Source organism: Oncorhynchus masou, chromosome 1, assembly GCF_036934945.1.
Source record: "Oncorhynchus masou masou isolate Uvic2021 chromosome 1, UVic_Omas_1.1, whole genome shotgun sequence".
Classification (NCBI taxonomy): domain Eukaryota; kingdom Metazoa; phylum Chordata; class Actinopteri; order Salmoniformes; family Salmonidae; genus Oncorhynchus; species Oncorhynchus masou.
In genome coordinates, this window is record NC_088212.1 from 54200049 (window position 1) to 54222557 (window position 22509).

General features: G+C 39.7%; 1 protein-coding gene across 1 annotated transcript in view; it reads left to right on the forward strand.

The window, feature by feature from the left end:
* LOC135537762 (protein kinase C-binding protein NELL1-like) overlaps positions 1 to 22509 on the forward strand; it is a 168897-nt gene that overhangs the window by 143225 nt on the left and 3163 nt on the right. The window contains exons 8-9 of the mRNA XM_064964065.1: positions 1586 to 1720; positions 10989 to 11091. Coding sequence (XP_064820137.1) covers positions 1586 to 1720; positions 10989 to 11091 — 238 coding nt within the window. The remainder of the gene's footprint in view (positions 1 to 1585; positions 1721 to 10988; positions 11092 to 22509) is intronic.

Genomic DNA, 22509 nt, shown 5'->3' on the forward strand with positions numbered 1-22509 from the left:
GACAAAGCGTTCGTGGTAATTACACACACTCAACAAATGTTTATCCAGTCATGGTTGGTTTCATTGTAATCTTCTGGTTGTTACTAACACAACCATTCTTGATGGTTCTTTTCCCGGGAGGTATTGACCGAAACAAACCAATTTGAAGACACCAATCAATGACATCATTGAGCACCAATGGTAGGACCGGTCTATCATTGATTGACTGTATTTTGGCCCAATGACCATCTGTATGCTTGTCTGTTCTTGTTCATTTGAAAGATGCAGCAACAATAAAAAACAGAAAACATATGTTTATTTCCTTGTATTTTCTTCTACCAGATCTATTGTGTTATATTCTCTTACAATTCACATTTACACAAAATTCAGAGTGTTTACTTTCAAATGATACCTAGAAAATGCATATCCTTGCTTCTGAGCCTGAGCTACAGGCAGTTAGATTAGGGTATTTTTTAGGCGGAAATTGAGAAGAAGGGGAGGTTAAGAAGTTAAGCACTTTGTGAGTGTGTGTATGTTTGTGTGTGAGGTATATGCTGAGGGTACACCCTAAAAAATACTGGCACTGGGAGAAATATATGACAGAACACACAGTGGGATATTTTGACCTAGCCAGTTGGTTTGTGTGAATTGGGTTGTTTGGATTACCCAAACATGGGTTAATTTAACTGTCAGTTGTATTTTTATTAACTTTCATGATGGTTTCACGCAGCAGCTGTCTTTTTTAAGGTATTCCATAGGATATTTTCAGGAGGCATGACCTATTAGGGAAGTGGCTATCAGCTAGTTATTTTTGGCCATCCAGAGAGGAAATGTTTCTGTTAAGTTTGTACACTGAAAATGTATAGTTCAATATTTTTGCAAATGTTCCTTTTAATTTAAAATGAGTAACATTAATATTTATATAATGTAACAAAATGGTAGCATTTAGGATATGCAAAGTCTCTTAAAGAACTCATACACGTGTAAGTCTTGTTAAAGCTAGAAAAGTGTCAATATTCAAACTTGGCATGAAATAATGATACATCAGAACAGATGAACTGGAATGACATTTACTCTCACGGGTGGCCAAAAATAGCAATCTGAAAGACACACCCCTACTAAGCCCCACCCACCCCTTCAATCTTGTGATCCGACCCACTGGGTCATATCTCAATAACCCAGCATGAACAACCCAACCTTGCACTTTTTAAAGAAAACAACCCAGCTAAGTGACCCAATACCTGCAACCCAGAAGTTGGGTATTCCAAACATCCCAGAATTTTGTAGATTAAAGGTAGTGTATATTAAAGGTAAGGTGACTAGAACATAATAATGGTTTTAATTCTGAAACACTGGGAGCTAAGCACACCAATGTCCATTTCTGTGTGTAGTCGGTTGCTTTTGCATTTGTTGTCCTCATGCTGGTTGAATTGGATTATAGTACTGCAATATTTAAATGGATGATGATCTGTATTTATCTGTGTGTGTGTGTGTGTGTGTGTGTGTGTGTGTGTGTGTGTGTGTGTGTGTGTGTGTGTGTGTGTGTGTGTGTGTGTGTGTGTGTGTGTGTGTGTGTGTGTGTGTGCATGCATTTGTGCGTGTCCAGCTGAACTACGCAGAGTCCAGACTGACCCAGCTGGAGTCCTGCCTCTGTGAGAGAACGTGCAGTGCCAACGGTGTGGTCTACAGAGACAAGGAGCTATGGGTGGAGCCAGAGAACTGCAGGAACTGCAGCTGCATGGTGGGCATCCCACCCGTCACACAGATACAATAACGTTGTATCTTTCCCCTCACAATAGTCGATAACGTCACCTCACACTAGTCAATTTGCATATTTTTGGAATATTTAAGTCAGTTCAATTTACAAATATATATTTTTTTAAAACATGTACAATGTTTCAATTCACAAAATAAAAAACATACAAATAATGATAATGATGGGCAATAAATAGTATAATTACTAAGGGCAATGGGTTCTATAACTGCTTCAAATATTTTAAGCCAGATCCTAATTGGGATGTCAAAATTTATGTTCCTTTTGACGCCAAAGAAGGCTCAAATTGGATGTTCCTTTTGATGGCGTAGAAGGCCCTTCTTGCCTCTCAGATCTTTCACAGCTTTGTGGAAGTTACCTGTGGTGCAGATGTTTAGTCCCGAGGTATGTATCGTTTTTGTGTGCAATAGCGCAACATTTGTTACGTGGAATGTGGATTTTTTGGAACACCATTATTTTTGTCTTACTGAGATTAACTGTCTGAGCCCAGGTCTGACAGAATCTGTGCAGAAAATGTAGGTAATGCTGTAGGCCCTCCTTGGTTGGGGACAGAAGCACCAGACAACCTGCAAACAGTAAACATTTAACTTCAGAGTCTAGTAAGGTGAGGCCGCGTGCTGCAGACTGTTCGAGTGCCCTAGCCAATTCATTGATATAGATGTTGAAGAGGGTGGGGCTCAAGCTGCATCCATGTCTTATCCCCGGCCCTGAGGAAAGAAATCTGTGGGGGTTTTTTTTTACAAATTGAAACTGCACACTTGTTGTTTCTGTACATGGATTTTATAATGTTGCATATTTCCCCCCCAACACCACTTTCCATCAATTTATATAGCAGACCCTCATGCCAAATTCAGTCTAAAGCGTTTTTGAAATGGTTTGTTTGTTTGTCAATAAGGGGGTGCAGGGTGAATATGTGGTCTGACATTTGTTCAGAAAATGCTGTTAATTATAATGCAGATGATTTTCCCAAGCTTGCTGTTGATGCATATCCCATTGTAGTTTTTGTGTTCGAATTTGTCTCCACTTTTGTGGATTGGAGTGATCAGACCTTGGTTCCAAATATTGGGGAAGAGTTGACGATAATGCTAAAGAGTTTAAGTGTAGCCAATTGGAATTTGTGTTCTGTATATGTGACCGACCGGCTCAAATCGGTCTTATATAGAAGATTGTTTTTTTTTATACATTGGATACAAGTAGAGACACAGAGCTAAACAATGGTATATCATACACTGTATTTTTTGAGGAAGAATGGAAAAGTAATTCTGCATTAAAAGTTTGATAAACTTGTAAACTCACTTTGGAGAATGGCCATTGAATGGCCATTGAATATTTTGGTACCTACTGGAGAGCTCTCCTTTGACTACACCATTCAGCATTGCTCACATCCTTTTAAGCCAGCCCCACCCATCTCTTTAGGGATTCACATTGAGGTCATGTGCTAAACAGTGAGTAGTGTAGTAAAGATTAAGACTAAAAGTGGTAAAAGTAGTAGCCTACAACAAGGACCATTTTCAGGTAAACAGAAAGTGGCCAGATACAAATATTTGATAACACTTACCCAGACACACTTGTCTAAATTGATAGGTCATGTGAAAGAAATGCTTTAACCCGAAGCAACATCCAGTGGTGGAAAAAAATACTAAATTGTCATACTTGAGTAAAAGTAAAGATACCTTAATAGAAAATGGCACAAGTAAAAGTGAAAATCATCCAATAAAATACTACTTGAGTAAAAGTCTAAACGTGTTTGGTGGACTGAACACAGTTATATAGATCACCTCAAGATAAAAACGTAACATTCAATATTGGTAAGTCAGACTAAATATTAGCACTACACAATCTGGTGGGTAATAACCTTCAATCTGGATCACAACACAAAACAAATCATAAGACTAGAGAAATTTATTGACAAATATTACAGAAACAAGCAACACCCAAACATGACAGAGAGTAAGACAGGGGAACCTATTTCAAAACGAAAATGTGACTCTTCTACAGCCACAGACAATTTAATATTTTCACCACCGGGAATGGTAAAGGTCGAAACCAATCTGTTAAAATCAATAATTTACAAAGTAGGTATACTTGAACTAGTCAGTAAGGATATAAAGGGGTTTAAGGCAAGCCTCGAGATTGATGAATAAGCTGCGACATCGGAGAAAGACACAAACAAGCTAAAAGGGACAGTCAATAAGATTGAAACCGAAGTTAATTAACTTAAGGAGAACATCGTTCCGAGAGATGCCTTACTTGACATGCAGACTAGATCCATGAGAGAGAGTATGGTACTTACAAGTATCCAAGTGAGAGAAGAAGAAGTTTATGAGTCTGTAGTTAGAGAGTACCTCCTTACACCTCTTCAGATCCCACGCGGAGCTATCAACAAAATCCAACTCAAACATGTACCCTGCTTTGAACAGAGAGGTACGAACGCCCAATTGTTGCCAAATTTGCTTTCTTTAAAGATAAAATAATGGTTAAAAGCCTGGGTAAAGGACTTGCTGGCAAGAAAATAGGCATGAATGACCAGTTCCCGAAGGAAATTGCAGAACGCAGTGAAGTTCTGTATCCAATTTTCAAGGAAAATAGATTGAAAGGGAAACGCGTGGTTGATAAACTCTATATATTGATTACCAGTTGTTTAGAGACAAAACGACGACACCATGGCTATTCTAAAAATTACAAAATTCTCATAGAGGAGGCAAATAATGAAACACACAATTCTAGCCCTGTTATGGATTGTAATAATACAACAGCAAAATATAGCTTTTCTATCTATTTTAAAATATAACTAATTGGAACACAAAAGTGTGTGTGTTTTTTGGTGTTTGGGAAAGTGTGGCGTTGAGTGAGAAAGGAAATGGTTGCATATCCCAGAACCAATGTATTTCTGTGAGCAGGGGTTGTGAGAAAGCTTTCAATGTTGTGCAGATGAGGGATATACATTTTATAATGATTTATATTATTTATTTATTGTCCTATCATGGTTGAACAGCGTTTTAAAATAAATGATACATCTAATGTATTTATTGTCCTATCATGGGGAACTACATTTAAAATGTATATATATATGTGTGTGTACACCTAATGCATTTATTTATGGTCCTATATTGATGGAACGGTCCACAGCCCTATACCCTAGACACCCACCTGAATGACCCAGATACTAAGGAGAAGTCCCTATCTGTGTTTTGGGCCTCCTGTAAGCGGCCTGTATCCAGACAAAATGTGGTCAGAGACTTTCTAGAGTAGCACCGCCCACTCAAGATTCTGAGCCTGCTTGGCAGGGATGATCCTGCAAAGCCAAAGCACCCTGATGGGAGAGCATAATATACAAGGAAACTCTCAATGCTGCTAATGAAAACATTGACGACCTTGTACCTATAGATAGATGACCTGGAGCCAGTGGGTTTGGCGACAGATATGTAGTGAGGGCCAGCCAACGAGAGGTCGCAGTAGTGGGTAGTATATGGGGCTTTGGTGACAAAACGGATGGCACTGTGATAGACTACATCCCGTTTGCTGAGTAGAGTGTTGGGGCAATTTTTTAAATGACATCGCCGAAGTCAAGGATTGGTAGGATAGTCAGTTTTACGAGGGTATCTCGTAAAACTGGCAGCATGAGTGAAGGAGGCTTTGTTGCAAAATATGAAGCCGATTCTAGATTTAATTTTGGATTGGAAATGCTTAATGTGAGTCTGGAAGGAGAGTTTACACTCTAACCAGACAACAAGTTATTTCTAGTTGTCCACATATTCTAGGTCAGAACCATCCAGAGTAGTGATGCTAGTTGGGCGGGAGGGTGCGGGCAACAATCGGTTGAAGAGCATGCACTTAGGCAAGCAGATGGGTCTCAGGGGGACGTTGCAATGGGAGAGCCTGTTGAAACCCCCTCGGACGGTTATGTCGGTAGACCAGTCATGATGGATCGGCGGGGCTCCGTGTCGGCAGCAAAGGGTCCAGGCCAAATGGCATAAGAGGTATTGAAGCCCAATAATTGTCTGATGGATATGAATTTGTCAACTCTACAAGAAACTATAGACTCTATTATTATGGTGGGGGATTTTAATATGGAAATCACACTACAAACAATCACCCTCACGCACTTAAGGAAGTCATGAATGTCATGGATATTTTGGAATTAGTGGATATATGGTTGCTTAAATACCCTGACCTTGTGAGATATACTTGGTCAGGTTTAATCAAGCTAGTCGTCGTGATTACTTTCTTATGTCATTCTCTTTGGTACCAAAAGTTTAAAAAGTGTTGATACGGGACAGAATGCGGTCGGATCATCACATAATTGGCATATATATTACTCTTACAGAATTTCCACATGGATGTTGGAAATGTAATCAAAGCCTAGTGGATGATAACTTGTTTATAACTAGGACAGAAGAATTTATAACTTTATAACTTTTCAGACATAACATAGGTTCAGCAGATCCACTTATTGTTTGGGACACCTTTAAATGTGCCTTTAGAAGGCCATGCAATTCAGTACTCATCTATAAAACAAAAACAATTTAGATCAAAAGAGTCCATATTAACAAAGTAAATTAAAGGACTAACAGTACAATTATATAGCAATAAAAACTGTACCATATAGGCACAGAATAAGTCAGAGGAAAAACAAAAATAAATGGAGGAACTTACTCAAGAAAGATTCAGTGTAATATTTTATAAAAAAATAAAGCGAACTGGATGGAATATGATGAAAAATGCATAACATTATTTTTCAATCTTCAACATAGAAATGCTACCAATTCTTTTATTGAAACATGTAACAAGTGATGGAGTCACGCATGATTCACCGAATACTATTGTGAAAGAGGAAGTAAAGTACTTTAGAATATGGTTTCATTTCAGGCTCCTCCATTTCCACAAACCTAAGATAATTGTAAGGATTTCTTAAGGTATAAGGTAAAATTTAACATTTGTACTGAAAGGCTCATGTGAAGGCCAAATTACAGAGGAGGAACTTCTTGATGTAGTTAAAGCCTTTAAGCCTGGGAAACCTCCAGGGCTGGATGGCATACCAGTTGAAGTATTCCACACTTTTTTTATATACTGAGAGGTCCATTATTAGCATGTTTTAACCACTCCTATATAAATGGTAGATTATTGGATAAGCAACAAGAAGGTCTGATTTCATTATTACTGAAACAGGATCCAAGTGGTATATATTAAGATTCAGTCCATTTGAAAAATTGGAGGCCTCTTACACATCAATGTTGTGTTGCAAAAATTATAGCTAAATGCTTGGCACATAGAATTAAATAGGTATTGTCAGATATTATTCATCCTCATCAGACAGTTTTTTTGCATGGACGATATATTGGAGATAATATAAGACAAGAACTGGGAACAATAGATTACTATGAAATCGTTGCATTGTTGCCAAAAAGTTTAATTTTGGTTTCATCTGACCAGAGCACCTTCTTCCATATGTTTGGTGTGTCTCCCAGGTGGCTTGTGGCAAACTTTAAACAACACTTTTTATGGATATCTTTAAGAAATGGCTTTTTTAAAGTTTGAAATATCCAATAACTGTCGTTCCACTTCATGATTGTGTCCCACTTGTTGTTGATTCTTCACAAAAAAATACAATTTTATATCTTTATGTTTGAAGCCTGAAATGTGGCAAAAGGTCGCAAAGTTCAAGGGGGCCGAATACTTTCGCAAGGCACTGTATCTTGGAAACCAGGCCTGGTTTTCAAAGCTGATTTTGAAAAGGCTTTTGATAAAGTGCGACTGGAGTTTATATATAAATGCCTAGAATATTTCATTTTGGGATAATCGCTTGTAAAATGGGTTAAATCCGAAATGGTTCTCGAGTAAATTATTAAGAATGTCACACTCCATGTTCAAGAATGGCCTTTTCCCTTTACTCAGATTACATCTTCTCACTTTCGGTTAAATCTGCAAATTATTGTTATTTTTTAAACAAGACTTTGGTTGCATCTTCTGTTTAATCCACCTGAAAAGACAGAACAAATAATACAACAAATATTGTGGTTAAACTCAAATATACTAATATAGATTTTTCAATAACATTTAAAAAAAAGTTATAATCTTTGTAAATCATATCATAAATAGGACTGGTGGAGTTATTTCACACATGCCATGCAGCTAACACAGACATATGGAAATGTCTGCTCTACCCAAAATTACAACCAACTAATTGCAACATTACCACAAAAATGGAAGAGGCATGTAGAAGGGGGAAAAAATAAGGGACTTGTCTGTCGGCCCTTCATTAAAGACCATAAATGGCTAAAGAAAATTGTGATAAATAAAAACATATACCAATTTCCTTTTACGACCAAACAATTGATAGCTGTGCCTTATAAATTGTAAATAAGTTGGGAAGAGATTTTCGATATGCCAATTCCACGGCACACGGTTTATGAATTGACATGCAAAACAATGCCCGATTCAAAACTTTGAATTTTGCAACTTAAATTATTATTCAAAATTCTTGCAACCAATAGAATGTTAAATATATGGGGGATACAATTTTCCCAGCTCTGCAGATTTTGCAACAAGGAGGCAGATCATTAGATAATTTATTTTGGTACTGTCCATATGTAGCTTGTTTGTGGTCACAGGTCCAGGAATGGCTGAAGAATTGCAATATTTACCTGGAACTAATGCTGCAGATAGCAAAACTGGGTGATTTGAAAAGACATAGTCAATTGATCAATAATATAGTCATTATTTTAGCAAAAAATGTTTATCATTAATTTACAATCTGTGGAAGCTATGATAATAGAAGGTTCAGTACTTTTGTGAAGCATCACAACACAGTTGAAAAATATATGTCAAATAGAAATCCAAAATGGATGGTGTAAAGAGACAGATGGGATGAGTTGAATGGAGCTGAAGGATGGGACTAATAACAACAAGATAACCAATGTAAAACATACGGGGTCTGTAAAATGTATATAGGTTCAGAGGTTTTGTGAAATAGCACAGTTACAAATAATAATCACACTGGATGGACATCAGAAATAGAGGAAGGACTAAAAACAAACAAAATATAACTATTGTAAAATAGATTGTGTCTGTAAAATGTGTATAATATGTTGGTAGAAACTAAAGGTAGAGGCCTGTGTTATTGTTTATTAGTTTACTCCAATTGGGGGAGGGGTGGTAGCGTTTGCGGGGGAACAATAAAGGTATATTCTAAAAAATGTATGTGTATGTATGTGTATATGTATATACTGTATATATTTACCCCCAAAATATATGGGGGATTGGACATGATGCAGACAATTACATTGATGGAAGCAACAATCTATCCACAATATTAAAGCTGATCCACCCCTTAAAAAAGTATTTGGTTTTAAATATACTTAATTATCAAAATTAAATGGGAAATGTTTAATTTCAAATTCCTTATCTTCTTGATGCACCCATCCCTTTAGCGGGATCATTTTCATCAACACCCGCTGAATTGCAGTGCGACAAATTCAAATAAAATTACTAAAAATATCACATTTTCATGAAATCACAAGTGCAATATAGCAAAACACAGCTTAGCTTGTTGGTGATCCACCTGGCGTGTCAGATTTCAATACAGCTTTTCGGCGAAAGCATAACAAGCGTTTATGTAAGAACATCTCTCTCAGTAGACAAAATATTACAAACACTAGCAGCCAAGTATATTGGTCACGAAAGTCAGAAAAGTAATAGACTAAATCGCTTACCTTTGATCTCCGGGTGTTTTCACTCACGAGACTCCCAGTTACACAATAAATGTTCCTTTTGTTCCATAAAGATTATTTTTATATCCAAAATACCTCCATTTGTTTGTTGCGTTATGTTCAGAAATCCACAGGCTCGAGCGGTCATGACATCGCAGACGAAAATTCCAAGTAGTATCCGTAATGTCCACAGTTCTAAAGATTGAATCTTCAGGTTAAAAGAAATATATATAATCGATAATATATCAACCGGGACTGTCGCTTTTTCAATAGGAGAGGGAGAGACAATGGCTGCCCCACTCTGTTGCGCAAGCAAAACTCTGCGAACACCCAGCTATCCACTGACGTGATGTTATCTTTCTCGCTCATTTTTTCAAAATAAAAGTGTGAAACTATGTCTAAAGACTGTTGACACCTTGAGGGAGCCATAGGAAAATGAATCTGGTTGATATCCCTTTAAATGGAGGTAAGGCATCCAATGGAACAGAGAGCTTTCAGGAAAACAGCACTTCATGGTTTGGTTTTCCTCAGGTTTTCGCCTGCAATATCAGTTCTGGTATACTCACAGACAATATTTTGACAGTTTTGGAAACTTTAGTGTTTTCTGTCCTAATCGTCATATTCTAGTTTCTGTGCATGAGAAATAGGCAGTTTCAAATGGGTACGTTTTTAGCCAAAAACGAAATATAACACTCAAGACGTTATGTTAAGCAAACCAGATAGCAACATGGGGCACACTCCAACACTCAGACATAATTTACATAATTTACTAAACACAAATTTACATTTGTGTTTAGTGAGTCTGCCAGATCAAAGGCTGTAGTGATGACCAGGGATGTTCTCATGATAAGTGAGTGAATTGGATAGTTTTGCTGTCAAAATGTAACATGAACTTTTGGGTGTCAGTGAAAATGTGTGGAGTAAAAGTTAATTATTTTATTTTAGAATGTAGTAAAGTAAATTAAAAGTTGGGAAAAATATAAAGAGTAAAGTACAGATACCCCAAAAAATTTCTTAAGTAAAAATACTTAAACGATGAAGACAAACTTAAGTACATAATTGGGGAAAAAACTAAATTCTGTGTTTTATCAGCCAAGTGCGTGGCCTCCTGCCACAACCTGAGTGACAGACAGTGAGAAGTATAGCTTAATTATTCATATTTGCCTATTCTTTATTATTATTTGTTATAAATGCTGTTAATATGAATATCACAATCATTATTATTGCTTAATTACATATAGTCTAGAATTTTCCTGTCCTTAACCATCAGAGATTACCACCATGTCTTCCTGTTATGAGTCTATTACAGAGTCCGGTTTTTATGATTGAGTTTGATGGATTGATTATGTGATTTGCACAGATAACAGATAAGTGAGGACTGATAAAGGAGGACATGATTTGTGAACGCAGTATGTTTGTCTCTATGTTTTAGACTTGTCTTGTTGGCAGTGCCACAGACACACACACACACACACACACATTGGGATGTTATCTGTGTGTTTTAGGGTAATCTCTTGTCTCTACAGAACGGAGTAGTGGAGTGTCGCAGGATATTCTGTCCCCCAGCCAACTGCTCAGAGGACTCTCTCTCCGTGCATGTGGAGGGCACCTGCTGCAAGAAATGCCGACGTGAGTACTGTCATCAATCCTCGACCACAGAGTGAGGAGACAATGTGCTGGAGGACGGCACTCACATGGGTCTAGGACCAGCCTGTGTATCGCCTGAAAATAGGGACAGTGTATTATTGTTAATATTGTATATTGGTATGTATTAGAGTTATTATTGTTTTAGAGTGTGGCACACCTTCAGAAAAAAAGTTTTCATTTGTTCCTAAAGGGTTACAAACGCTTGTAACGGGTTGGTACTCTGTACGGTACTATCTTTGTACCTTTAGTTATAGGTGCAGTGCCTTCAGAAAGTATTCATATCCCTTGACTTATTTCACATTTTGTTGTGTTACATTCTGAATTCAAAATGGATTAAATCTATGTTTTGTCTACACCCATCTACACACAATACCCCATAATTACCAAGTGAAAACATGTTTTTTGATTTTTTTGCTAATTTATCGAAAATGAAATACAGAAGTATCTCATTTATTACCCTGAGTAAAGACATGTTAGAATCACATTTGGCAGCAATTACAGCCGTACGCCTTTCTGGTAAGTCTCTAAGAGCTTTGCACAACTGGATTGTATATAAAAAAAACGTCACATTTTCAGGACCCTGTCTTTCAAAGATAAGTTGTAAAAATCCAGATAACTTCACAGATCTTCATTGTAAAGTTAAACCATGCTTTTTCAATGAACCATAAACAACTAATGAACATTGTCGTGGAAATTTCCTCTATTTACCAAATCATGGGAGCAAACCACACACACAGGTCAGAGTTAGTTATCCTAGTCCATCTTTAATTATATGAGCTCTATCACAACCCTGTGACTCTCAGATCAATTCAGTGTCTATCAATGAATTCTCTGAGAGTCCCTTCCACATTGCAATAGCATTTTGACTTTCAACAGTTCAGTATCTCTAATGAACAGTTGAGAGTCCCAACATAATGGCAAATGGGATCCTTTATAGCGAAGATCCACCCCCCCCCTAGACGACATGACAATCCACAGGTCCCAGGAACTTACACAAAGTAAAACTTTACTTCAGAGAGGAGTATCCCCTAGCCAGACAGAGTTGGCTATAAATTATCGTTCAGTTTGGTCTCCTAAACAAAGCTCTTATTTCGTCCTTTGTACAAAATGGTAACAAGACATTACCCCCACCCTATGATATGTAATACAAATTGTCATTTAGATACAACCAATTCTAAATACAACCAATCCTGGACAAGCTCACGGAGATGAGAGTGAGGCTATAGGTTAAGATAGAGGGAGCATAGAATGATTCCAGACACTGCCATCCTCCTCTCCCCGATGGGAAAAGTAGGGAGTGACTGGCACACAGACAAAGTGGAGCAAAATATATGTTTACACATGATGACACCTTGACCTCTCCCCTCTCTGCGGCCCATGCAACTTAGTCTTGACATAGAACAGATAACTGCCAATGGCCACCACTATAGTACAACAAAATACATTCTTATGAGAAATAACTCATAAGCATATTATGAAAATAAAACATCTTATCTATGTTACCCACCAATTCTGATTATTCCCCAACAACATGCACCTGTACAATGGTCATCAAGACACTAAAAGCTTACAGATGGTAGGCAATTAAGGTCACAGTTATGAAAACGTAGGACACTAAAGAGGCCTTTCTACTGACTCTGAAAAACATCAAAAGAAAGATGCCCAGGGTCCCTGCTCATCTGCGTGAACGTGCCTTAGGCATACTGCAAGGAAGCATGAGAACTGCAGATATGGCCAGGGCAATAAATTGCAATGTCCGTACTGTGAGATGCCTAAGACAGCGCTACAGGGAGACAGGGTGGACAGCTGATCGTCCTCGCAGTGGCAGACCACGTGTAACAATACCTCCCCCTGAGGGACAGGTACAGGATGGCAACGCACAATCCCTCCATCAGTGCTCAGACTGTCCCCAATAGGCTGAGAGAGGCTGGACTGAGGGCTTGTAGGCCTGTTGTAAGAAAGATCTTCACCAGATATCACCGGCAACAACATCGCCTATGGGCACTAGGACCAGACAGGACTGTCAAAAAGTGCTCTTTACTGACGAGTCGCGGTTTTGTCTCACCAGGGGTGATGGTCGATTCACGTTTATTGTCGAAGGAATGAGCATTACACCGAGGCCTATACCCTGGTGTGGGATCAATTTGGAGGTGGAGGGTCTGGGATGGTGTGTCACTGCATAATTGGACTGAGCTTGTTGCCATTGCAGGCAATCTCAAAGCTGTGCGTTACAGGGAGACATCCTCCCTCATGTGGTGCCCTTCCTGCAGGTTCATCCTGACATGACCTCCAGCATGACAATGCCACCAGCCATACTGCGAAGAGCGAAGAGCGAGGATCTCAATCCCTTTGAGCACGTCTGGGACCTGTTGAATCGGAGGGTGAGGGCTAGGGTCATTCCCCCCATAAATTTCTGTGAACTTGCAGGTGCCTTGGTGAAAGAGTGGGGTAACATCTCACTGCAAGAACTGGCAAATCTGGTGCAGTCCATGAGGAGGAGATGCACTTAAGTACATAATGCAGCTGTTGGCCACACCAGATACGGATTGTTACTTTTGATTTTGACCCCCCTTTGTTCAGGGACACATAATTCCATTTCTGATAGTCACATGTCTGTGGACCTTGTTCAGTTTATGTCTCAGTTGTTGAATCTTGTTATGTTCATACAAATATTTACACATGTTAAGTGTGCTGAAAATAAATGCAGTTTGAAGAGTTTATGTGTACATTAATCTTGAAAAAATTCTTCAAGCTCTTTCAAAGTGGTTGTAGATCCTTGCGAGACAGCCATTTACACGTTTTGGCATAGATTTTCAAGCCGATTTAAGTCAAAACTGTAACTAGGCCACTCAGAAACATTCAATGCCATCTTGGTAAGCAAATAGAGTGCCTTCACATCCCTTAACTTTTCCACATTTTGTTGTGTTACAGCCTGAAATAAACATGTATTAATCTGAGATTTTGTGTCACTGATCTACACACACTACCCCATAATGTCAAAGTGCAATTTTGTTTGTAGATCTTTTTTAAAATACATTTAAAGCTGAAATGTCTTGAGTCAATATGTTTTTAAGGCAAGCCTAAATAAGTTCAGGGGTAAAAATGTGCTTAACAAATCACATAGGTTGCATGGACTCATTTTTAGTTTTCAATAATAGTGGTTAACATGATTTTATAATGGCTACCCCATCTCTGTACTCCACACATACAATTATCTCCAAGGTCCCTCAATCGAGTAGGGAATTTCAAATTTCAATTTCACAGATTCAACCACAAAGACCAAAGAAGTGTTTCAATGCCTCAAAAAGAAAGGCACAGATTGGTAGATGTGTAAAACATTGAAAAGGCAGAACACTGAATATCCCTTTGAGCATGGTGAAGTTATTAATTACACTTTGGATGTTGTATCAATACACCCAGTCACCACAAAGATACAGGTATCCTTCCTTACTCAGTTGCTGGAGAGGAAGGAAACTGCTCAGAGATAAAAACATAGACAAGGCACATAAAGATGCACTACGCAGAAATCGCTCCGGCCATTTCCTGGTTGCTAAAATTATAATAGTTGGCCTAATTTCAATTTATGTGACTAAAGAAGGAAGTATGGTGTGGAGAATCATTGTACCATCTAAAACGCTGGGAAATGTATTTTCAGCTGTTTGTGTAACGGTTCTCCTCTGTCGAAGGAGAAGCGGACCAAAATGCAGCGTGGTGGTTATTCATGTTCTTTAATAAAAATGGACTAGACATGAAATAACGAACAAAACAAAGAACGAACGTGAAAACCTATACAGCCTATCTGGTGAACACAAACACAGAGACAGGAACAATCACCCACGAAATACTCAAAGAATATGGCTGCCTAAATATGGTTCCCAATCAGAGACAACGATAAACACCTGCCTCTGATTGAGAACCACTCCAGACAGCCATAGACTATGCTAGATACCCCCACTAAGCCACACATCCAATACCTAACAAAACCCCAAGACAAAACACACCACAATAAACCCATGTCACACCCTGGCCTGACCAAATAAATAAAGACAAACACAATAAACTTCGACCAGGGCGTGACAGAACCCACCCCCCTAATGTGCGGACTCCCGGACTCACACCAAAACCATAGGGGAGGGTCCGGGTGGGCATCTGTCCATGGTGGCGGCTCCGGCGCAGGACGTGGACCCCACTCTATCAATGTCTTAGTCCCTCCTCCTCGCGTCCTTGGATAGTCCACCCTCGCCGCCGACCATGGCCTAGTATTCCTCACCCAGAACCCCACAGGACTGAGGGGCAGCTCGGGACTGAGGGGCAGCTCGGGACTGAGGCAGCTCGGGACTGAGGGGTAGCTCGAGACTGAGGGGAAGCTCGGGACTGAGGGGAAGCTCAGCACTGAGGGGAAGCTCAGTACTGATGGGAAGCTCAGCACTGAGAGGAAGACCAGCACTGAGAGGAAGCCCAGCACTGAGAGGAAGCTCAGCACTGAGAGGAAGCTCAGGCAGGTAGTTGGATCCGGCAGATCCTGGCTGGCTTACGGTTCTGGCAGATCCTGGCTGACTGGCGGATCTGGAAGAGTCTGGCTGACTGGCAGATCTGGAAGAGTCTGGCTGACTGGCAGATCTGGAAGAGTCTGGCTGACTGGCGGATCTGGAAGAGTCTGGCTGACTGGCGGATCTGGAAGTCTGGCTGACTGGCGGATCCTGGCAGACTGACTTCTCTGGCTTCTCCATGCAGACTGGCAGCTCTGGCTGCTCCATGCTGACTGGCGGCTCTGGCTGCTCCATGCTGACTGGCGGCTCTGGCTGCTACATGCAGACTGGCAGCTCTGGCTGCTCCATGCAGACTGGCAGCTCTGGCAGCTCCTTGCAGACTGGCAGCTCCTTGCAGACTGGCAGCTCCTTGCAGACTGGCAGCTCTGGCGGCTTCTTGCAGACTGGCAGCTCTGGCGGCTTCTTGCAGACTGGCAGCTTTGGCTGCTCCATGCAGACTGGCAGCTCTGGCTGCTTCAATGTGAATTTTGTCAGGTCGGCCAAAAAGTTACATATTGCAGCTATAAGTAATAATGCAAAAAAATGTGTCGAATAAAAAGCGTTATATTTGGGGCAATTCCAACACATCACATCACTGAGTATCATTCTTCACATTTTGGTTGTAGCTGCGTCATGTTAAGGGTGTACTTGTCATCGGCAAGAACTACAGAGTTTTTTAAAATCAAAATAAAGCACAAGCAAAATCCTAGAGACGAACCTGGTTCAGTTTACTTTTCAACAGACACTGGGAGAAGAATTCACCTTTCAGCAGGACAAGGCCAAATCTACCCTGCAGTTGCTTACCAAGATGACATTGAATGTTCCCGAGTGGCCTAAAGTTTTGACTTAAATCGATTTGAAAATCCATAGGATGACATGAAAATGGCTGCCTAGCAATGATCAACAATTAAATGAAAGAGCTTGAATAATTTAAAAAGAATAATGGGCAAATGTTGTACAATCCAGGTGTGCAAAGCTCCTACAGCCCTATCCTGACATCAGAATGTATGCCTTTCCTACACACACCTTTCCTACTCACTTCTCAGTATTTGGTATACAGACTTACCTAATTAATTTGCATAATGCTCTCTGCAGGTGTGGCTAGCTTGCACTCTCTTAAAACATTTCTTTCAACTGCTGAAAACCCTCCCACTTTTTGGCCAACGGATTTTCTCATGGCGTTTTCATTAAATAGGGTTTTCAGTACATTTATCTTAAGGCATCCCTTTAAATATGGTACAACTTTGATTCGAATTTTGGTGAAAAACTCAAATAAAATGTTATTGGTAACATACACATGGTTATCTGATGTTATTGCGAGTGTAGCGAAATGCTAATGCTTCTAGATCTGACAGCGCAGCAGTATATAACAGGTCATGTCAAACAAGTCCACAACAAAACCTAATATCTAACAAATTCCCCAAAAATACCTAATATACACAATCTAGTAAAGGACTGGGATAAGTATATATATATGTGTAAAATATATGGATGAGCAATGACCGAGCGGCTAGGCTGCAATAAATAGTAAATCATAGATCGTGAAGGATACAGTACACATTATATATATATATAGTTAACGTCAGAATTTTACATACACCTTAGCCAAATAAATTTAAACAGTTTTTCACAATTCCTGATATTTCTTCCTAGTAAAAATTGCCTGTCTTAGGTCAGTTAGGATCACCACATTATTTTAAGAATGTGAAATGTCAGAATAATAGTAGAGAGAAAGATTTTTTTCAGCTTTTATTTATTTCATCACATTCCCAGTGGGTCAAAGGTTTACATACACTCAATTAGTATTTGGAAGCATTGCCTTTAAATTGTTTAACTTGGGTCAAACGTGTCGGGTAGCCTTCCACAAGCTTCCCACAATAAGTTGGGTGAATTTTGGCCCATTCCTCCTGACAGAGCTGGTTTAACTGAGTCAGGTTTGTAAGAGCTCCTTGCTCGCACACACTTTTTCAGTTCTGCCCACAAAAAGTCTATGGGATTGAGGTCAGGGCTGTGTGATGGCCACTCCAATACCTTGACTTTGTTGTCCTTAATCCATTTTGCCACAACTTTGGAAGTATGCTTTGTAGCTCCCTTCAGTAACCACGAGCACAACCGTTCCTTGATTTTAACTGGCGGCTTTATTCTGTAGTTTTAGTCAGAATTATCACCTTCCGTGAGAACTATAAAGTAAATGAAAAATACAGTTAAGCACACTCTTACAACCGTATCTTATGAGTGACTTATTAGCTTGGTATAACTCTGAAGTGCTTACAAATACATAACAGTTTAACCCGCGTTATAACAGGTTCAGATTAAACACATGAATAAAGGAAAAAATACCTCAATGGCTGCTTATTACAGAAGGGAGGAAATCAAACTTCACACTTATTATTCCTGGCATGAATTCACACTTCATCCTAACATACACTTTTCAACCATTATGAACTACACCCGATGACATGAAAACTTAGCTAACGCAGCGCAGGATTGCCTTCCCTCCAAAAGTGTGTTGCTACAATAAGGATCCCCGTTACAACAGTATTAGCTACGTAGTTCCGCTTGTATTATCATTTCCCCCGCACAGCGGACACGTAAACAATTCAAGCAGAAGACAACGACATATCCTGTAAGTCTAACTGTCAGTTACATGCTTGAGGTCATTGTCTATCTGGAAGAACCATTTGCAACCAAGCTTTAACCTTCTGACTGATGTCTTGAGATGTTGCTTCAATATATCCATGTAATTTTCCTTTCTCATTATGCAATTTATTTTGTGAAGTGCGCCAGGCCCTCCTGCGGCAAAACACCCCCACAACATGATGCTGCCACCGCTGTGCTTCACGGTTGGGATGGTGTTCTTCGGCTTGCAAGCCTCCCCTTTTTCCTCTTAACATAAAGATGGTCATTTTGGCCAAACAGTTCTATTTTTGTTTCATCAGACCAGAGGACATTTCTCCATAAAGTACAATCTTTGTCCCCATGTGCAGTTGCAAACCATTGTCTGGCTATTTTATGGCAGTTTTGGAGCAGTGGTTCTTCCTTGCTGAGCAGCCTTTCAGGTTATGTCGATGTAGGACTCGTTTTACTGTATTGAACAGGGCTAGAGGCTCTACGGTGAAATAAGGCAATACTCACGAACCAAAACAGCAATGGACAAGGCATATTGACATTAGGGTGAGGCATGCATAGCCGAGTGATCATAGGGGTTGAGTGAATAGTTCGGCAGGCTGGAGACACCGCGATTCAGACAGCTAGCAGGCCGGGGCATGCAAGCTAGCAGATGGGCCTTAGAGGAACATCGCAATAGAAGAAGTCTGTTGTAGCCCCCTCGTGCTGTTATGTCGGCAGACTAGTCGTGATGGATCAGCAGGGGTAAAAGGGTCCAGGCCAATTGGCAAAATAGGTATAGTGGCCAAAGAATTTGTCTCTTGGGCTTCTTCAGCTAACGGGCCGCGGATAGCAGGTTCGCAGATGGGTATTCAGGGGACGTCGCGATGGAGGAGCCAGTTGAAAAAAACCCTCGTGTAGATTACATCGGTAGTCCAGTCGTGATGGAATCAGCGGGGCTCTGTCTCGGCAATAGAAGGTGTCCAGGCCAATTGGCAAAATAGGTATTGTTTCCCAAGGATTGGCTGATTAAGCCCAAGGAGCTATTAATTACACCATCCACAGTGTAATTAATAAATTCACAGTGCTTAAAGGGATATATTTAGTGTCAGCTATCTTTGTTTTTAACCATCTATTGTTTCCATCTTTTGTTTCCTCCCGAGTGGCGCAGCGGTTTATGACTCTTAAGACATCCTAGTTCAAATCCAGGCTGTATCACAACCGGCTGTGATTGGGAGACCCATAGGGTGGCGCACAATTGGCCTAGTGTTGTCTTTGTTCTAAACTGGCTTGCCTAGTTAAATAAAGGTTCACTTTTAAAAAATTACAAAAATAATAAATAAATAGCGAGACATTGGAAAACACCCCTTGTCTTCGTGATTGAAATTCACTGTTCGACTGAGAGCAGTGCAGATAATTGTATGTAGATAAGTGTATGTTGTTATTGCACACAGAGTGAATCCATGGAACTTATTATGTGACTTGTTAAGCACATTCTTACTTCTGATTTTTCTTTCATAATTATATTTTGACATACTGGTGGCCGGTGACACAAAATCTCAATTTAATCTATTTTAAATTCAGGCTGTAAAACAGCACAATGTGGAAAACTCAAGTGGTATGAATACTTTCTGAAGGCACTGCACATAATTGTACATTTGGCCTTTATAGTGAATCACCAACATGACAAAACCATGTGTTCCTTGAAAGTGGGATAATCATACCTCTAACAAAGGCCACATAAACTGGTAAACACTTCCTCTCACGGATGGCCTAAAACAGTCAACTGAAAATCTCGGCCCCACTAAGCCACGCCTCCAATATAATTTCCAGGTGTGCCTTGCCTTTTCGAGTGAATTGTAGAGTTACAACCTATGACTATTTGTTAGTGACAGAGACATGGTTGTAGTATACATTCATTTTCAGTGCTGTGGCCTTCACCAAGCGTGTTCCTACGTGAATGTTACCATTAAAATTAAACTCTTTATGACTATATATACAGGCCATTCGGAAAGTATTCAGACCCCGTCCATCTTTCCACATTTTCTTACATTACACATATTGGTACCCTTTGAGATGAGACTCGAAATTGAGCTCAGGTGCATGCTGTTTCCACTGATCATCAATGAGATGTTTCTACAACTTATTTGGAGTCCACCTATGGGAATTTCAATTGATTGGAAATTATTTGGAAAGGCATACACCTTTTTATATTATATCCCACAGTTGACAGTGCATGTCAGAGCGAAAACCAAGCCATGAGGTCGAAGGAATTGTCCGTAGAGCTTTGAGACAGGATTGTGTCGAGCCACAGATCTGGGGGAAGGGTACCAAAAAATGTCTGCAGCATTGAAGGTCGCCAAGAACACAGTGGCCTCCATCATTCTTAAATGGAAGAAGTTTGAAACCACCAAGACTCTTCCTAGAGCTGGCCGCCCAGCCAAACTGAGCAATCGAGGGAGAAGGGCCTTGATCATGGAGGTGACCAAGAACCCGATGGTCACTCTGACAGAGTTCCAGAGTACTTCTGTGGAAATGCGAGAACCTTCCAGAAGGACAACCATCTCAACCAACCGACCTGTTTTAGCATGCTGGGAAATATGATAATGATTATGGTACAGATTAGCCTTTCTAGGGTACCAGTAACAAAGCCATTATTTCCTTTTATGTGGCAATAATTGATCAGTGTACCTTATGGTGGGTACATATATTTACCTTTTCTCAATACATTGCTTTTCTGATAAACAAAGGTACAGATCAGTACGATCAATTATTGAGGGTACACAAAATATGTTTGTTCCCAGGAATGTTCCTTACCTGTATGTTGAGAGTGAGTGTGATGATTGTACCCCAGGGAACAATATCGTACCTTTATTTCTAAGATTGAAGGGCTACTGTGATACTGAACACAATCAACTGGGCTAGTAGACACAAACTGCCTCACTCTCTATTTATGTTCATTTGCTTAAGGGATATGCAGAAATGTCTCATCTCTTGCATTCTTAATGGGATGTTTATTTTCCCCCCAACTTCACTCACTCACATTTGCCTTTTTTTCCCTCCACAGAATTTAAAATGTAGGACATTTGAACCTCAAACACTTTTTTTGTAGCCAGCTCTAAAGTATTTCAGTAACCTTTGCACTGTGAATTACAATCTTATCTTAAGATTGACACGTTTAATATGTATCATTGGGTGGAACAAATTAATTTGGTCTTTATCCAAATGATCAACCTCGTAAAATGTTTGTTTGGCAATTTAACTTCCTTGTTAAATCGAATGAGACAATAATATACAATCAGTTGAGATTGGTTGGATATTATTAAAGTGTAACCAGTTGTAACAAATGCAAGAAGACATTGGGCCTCACAATGGCTTTTTTTTCCAAATAATTATGGCAATTTTTTCACCACAAGGGGTCACTTACCCATTAAACTTTAATTAACCTGAAAGCATCACTTTATCTAAGTTAAAGTGGAAATGTTTAAAATGTCTCATTTGTTGGAACAAATTAATGGTCCTTATCTAAATGATCAACCTGGTAAAAGGTTTGTTTGGTAATTGGTAATTAAATTAAATGAGACATCAATATCAAATCAGTTGAGATTGGCTGGATATCATAAGTGCAACTAGTTTTTACAAATGTGAGAAGACTATTTTTTTTACCACAAGGGGTCACTTGCCCCTGAAAGTTGAACTCACAAGGGATTTCAGCAGAGGCGGGACTTCCATTGCCCAAGACACAGGGTGTCGCCCTGAAAGCTGAAATCCCACGGGAATCCTGTGAAGGCGGGATTTTACCGTGAACTAAGGAGAATGGCTGCTCTTTCTTTGTTAGCATAGCATTGAATGCAGAACTAGCCATTATCCACAAGAATGTTGCTTTCAAGCACAACAGGTCCCTTTCAATTCGGGAACAGGGTTTACTAACGATGTCTCGTGTTCAACTTAATAGGTGTTTTTTCCAGTGATGTTACCAGAACACGTGATAACAAAGAAATACTTGCTGTGGTCTACTCACACTCCTGAAACGCGAGAGACAGAGAGATTATTTTGCTTTGGCCAAACAAATATTCTTATATTTCCATCATAGGCTGGCCCGTATGTCCTAAACCTAGAAATGTAATACCGTAATTCACCCTACACTGATCCTTACTCAGTATGCAAGACCGGAGAGGAATATTTCTAGTATCTTGTTCAAATGGAAAAACACACACCCAAGAACTAATCCTGCTACAGCTCTGATGGTGTATAACGTAATCTG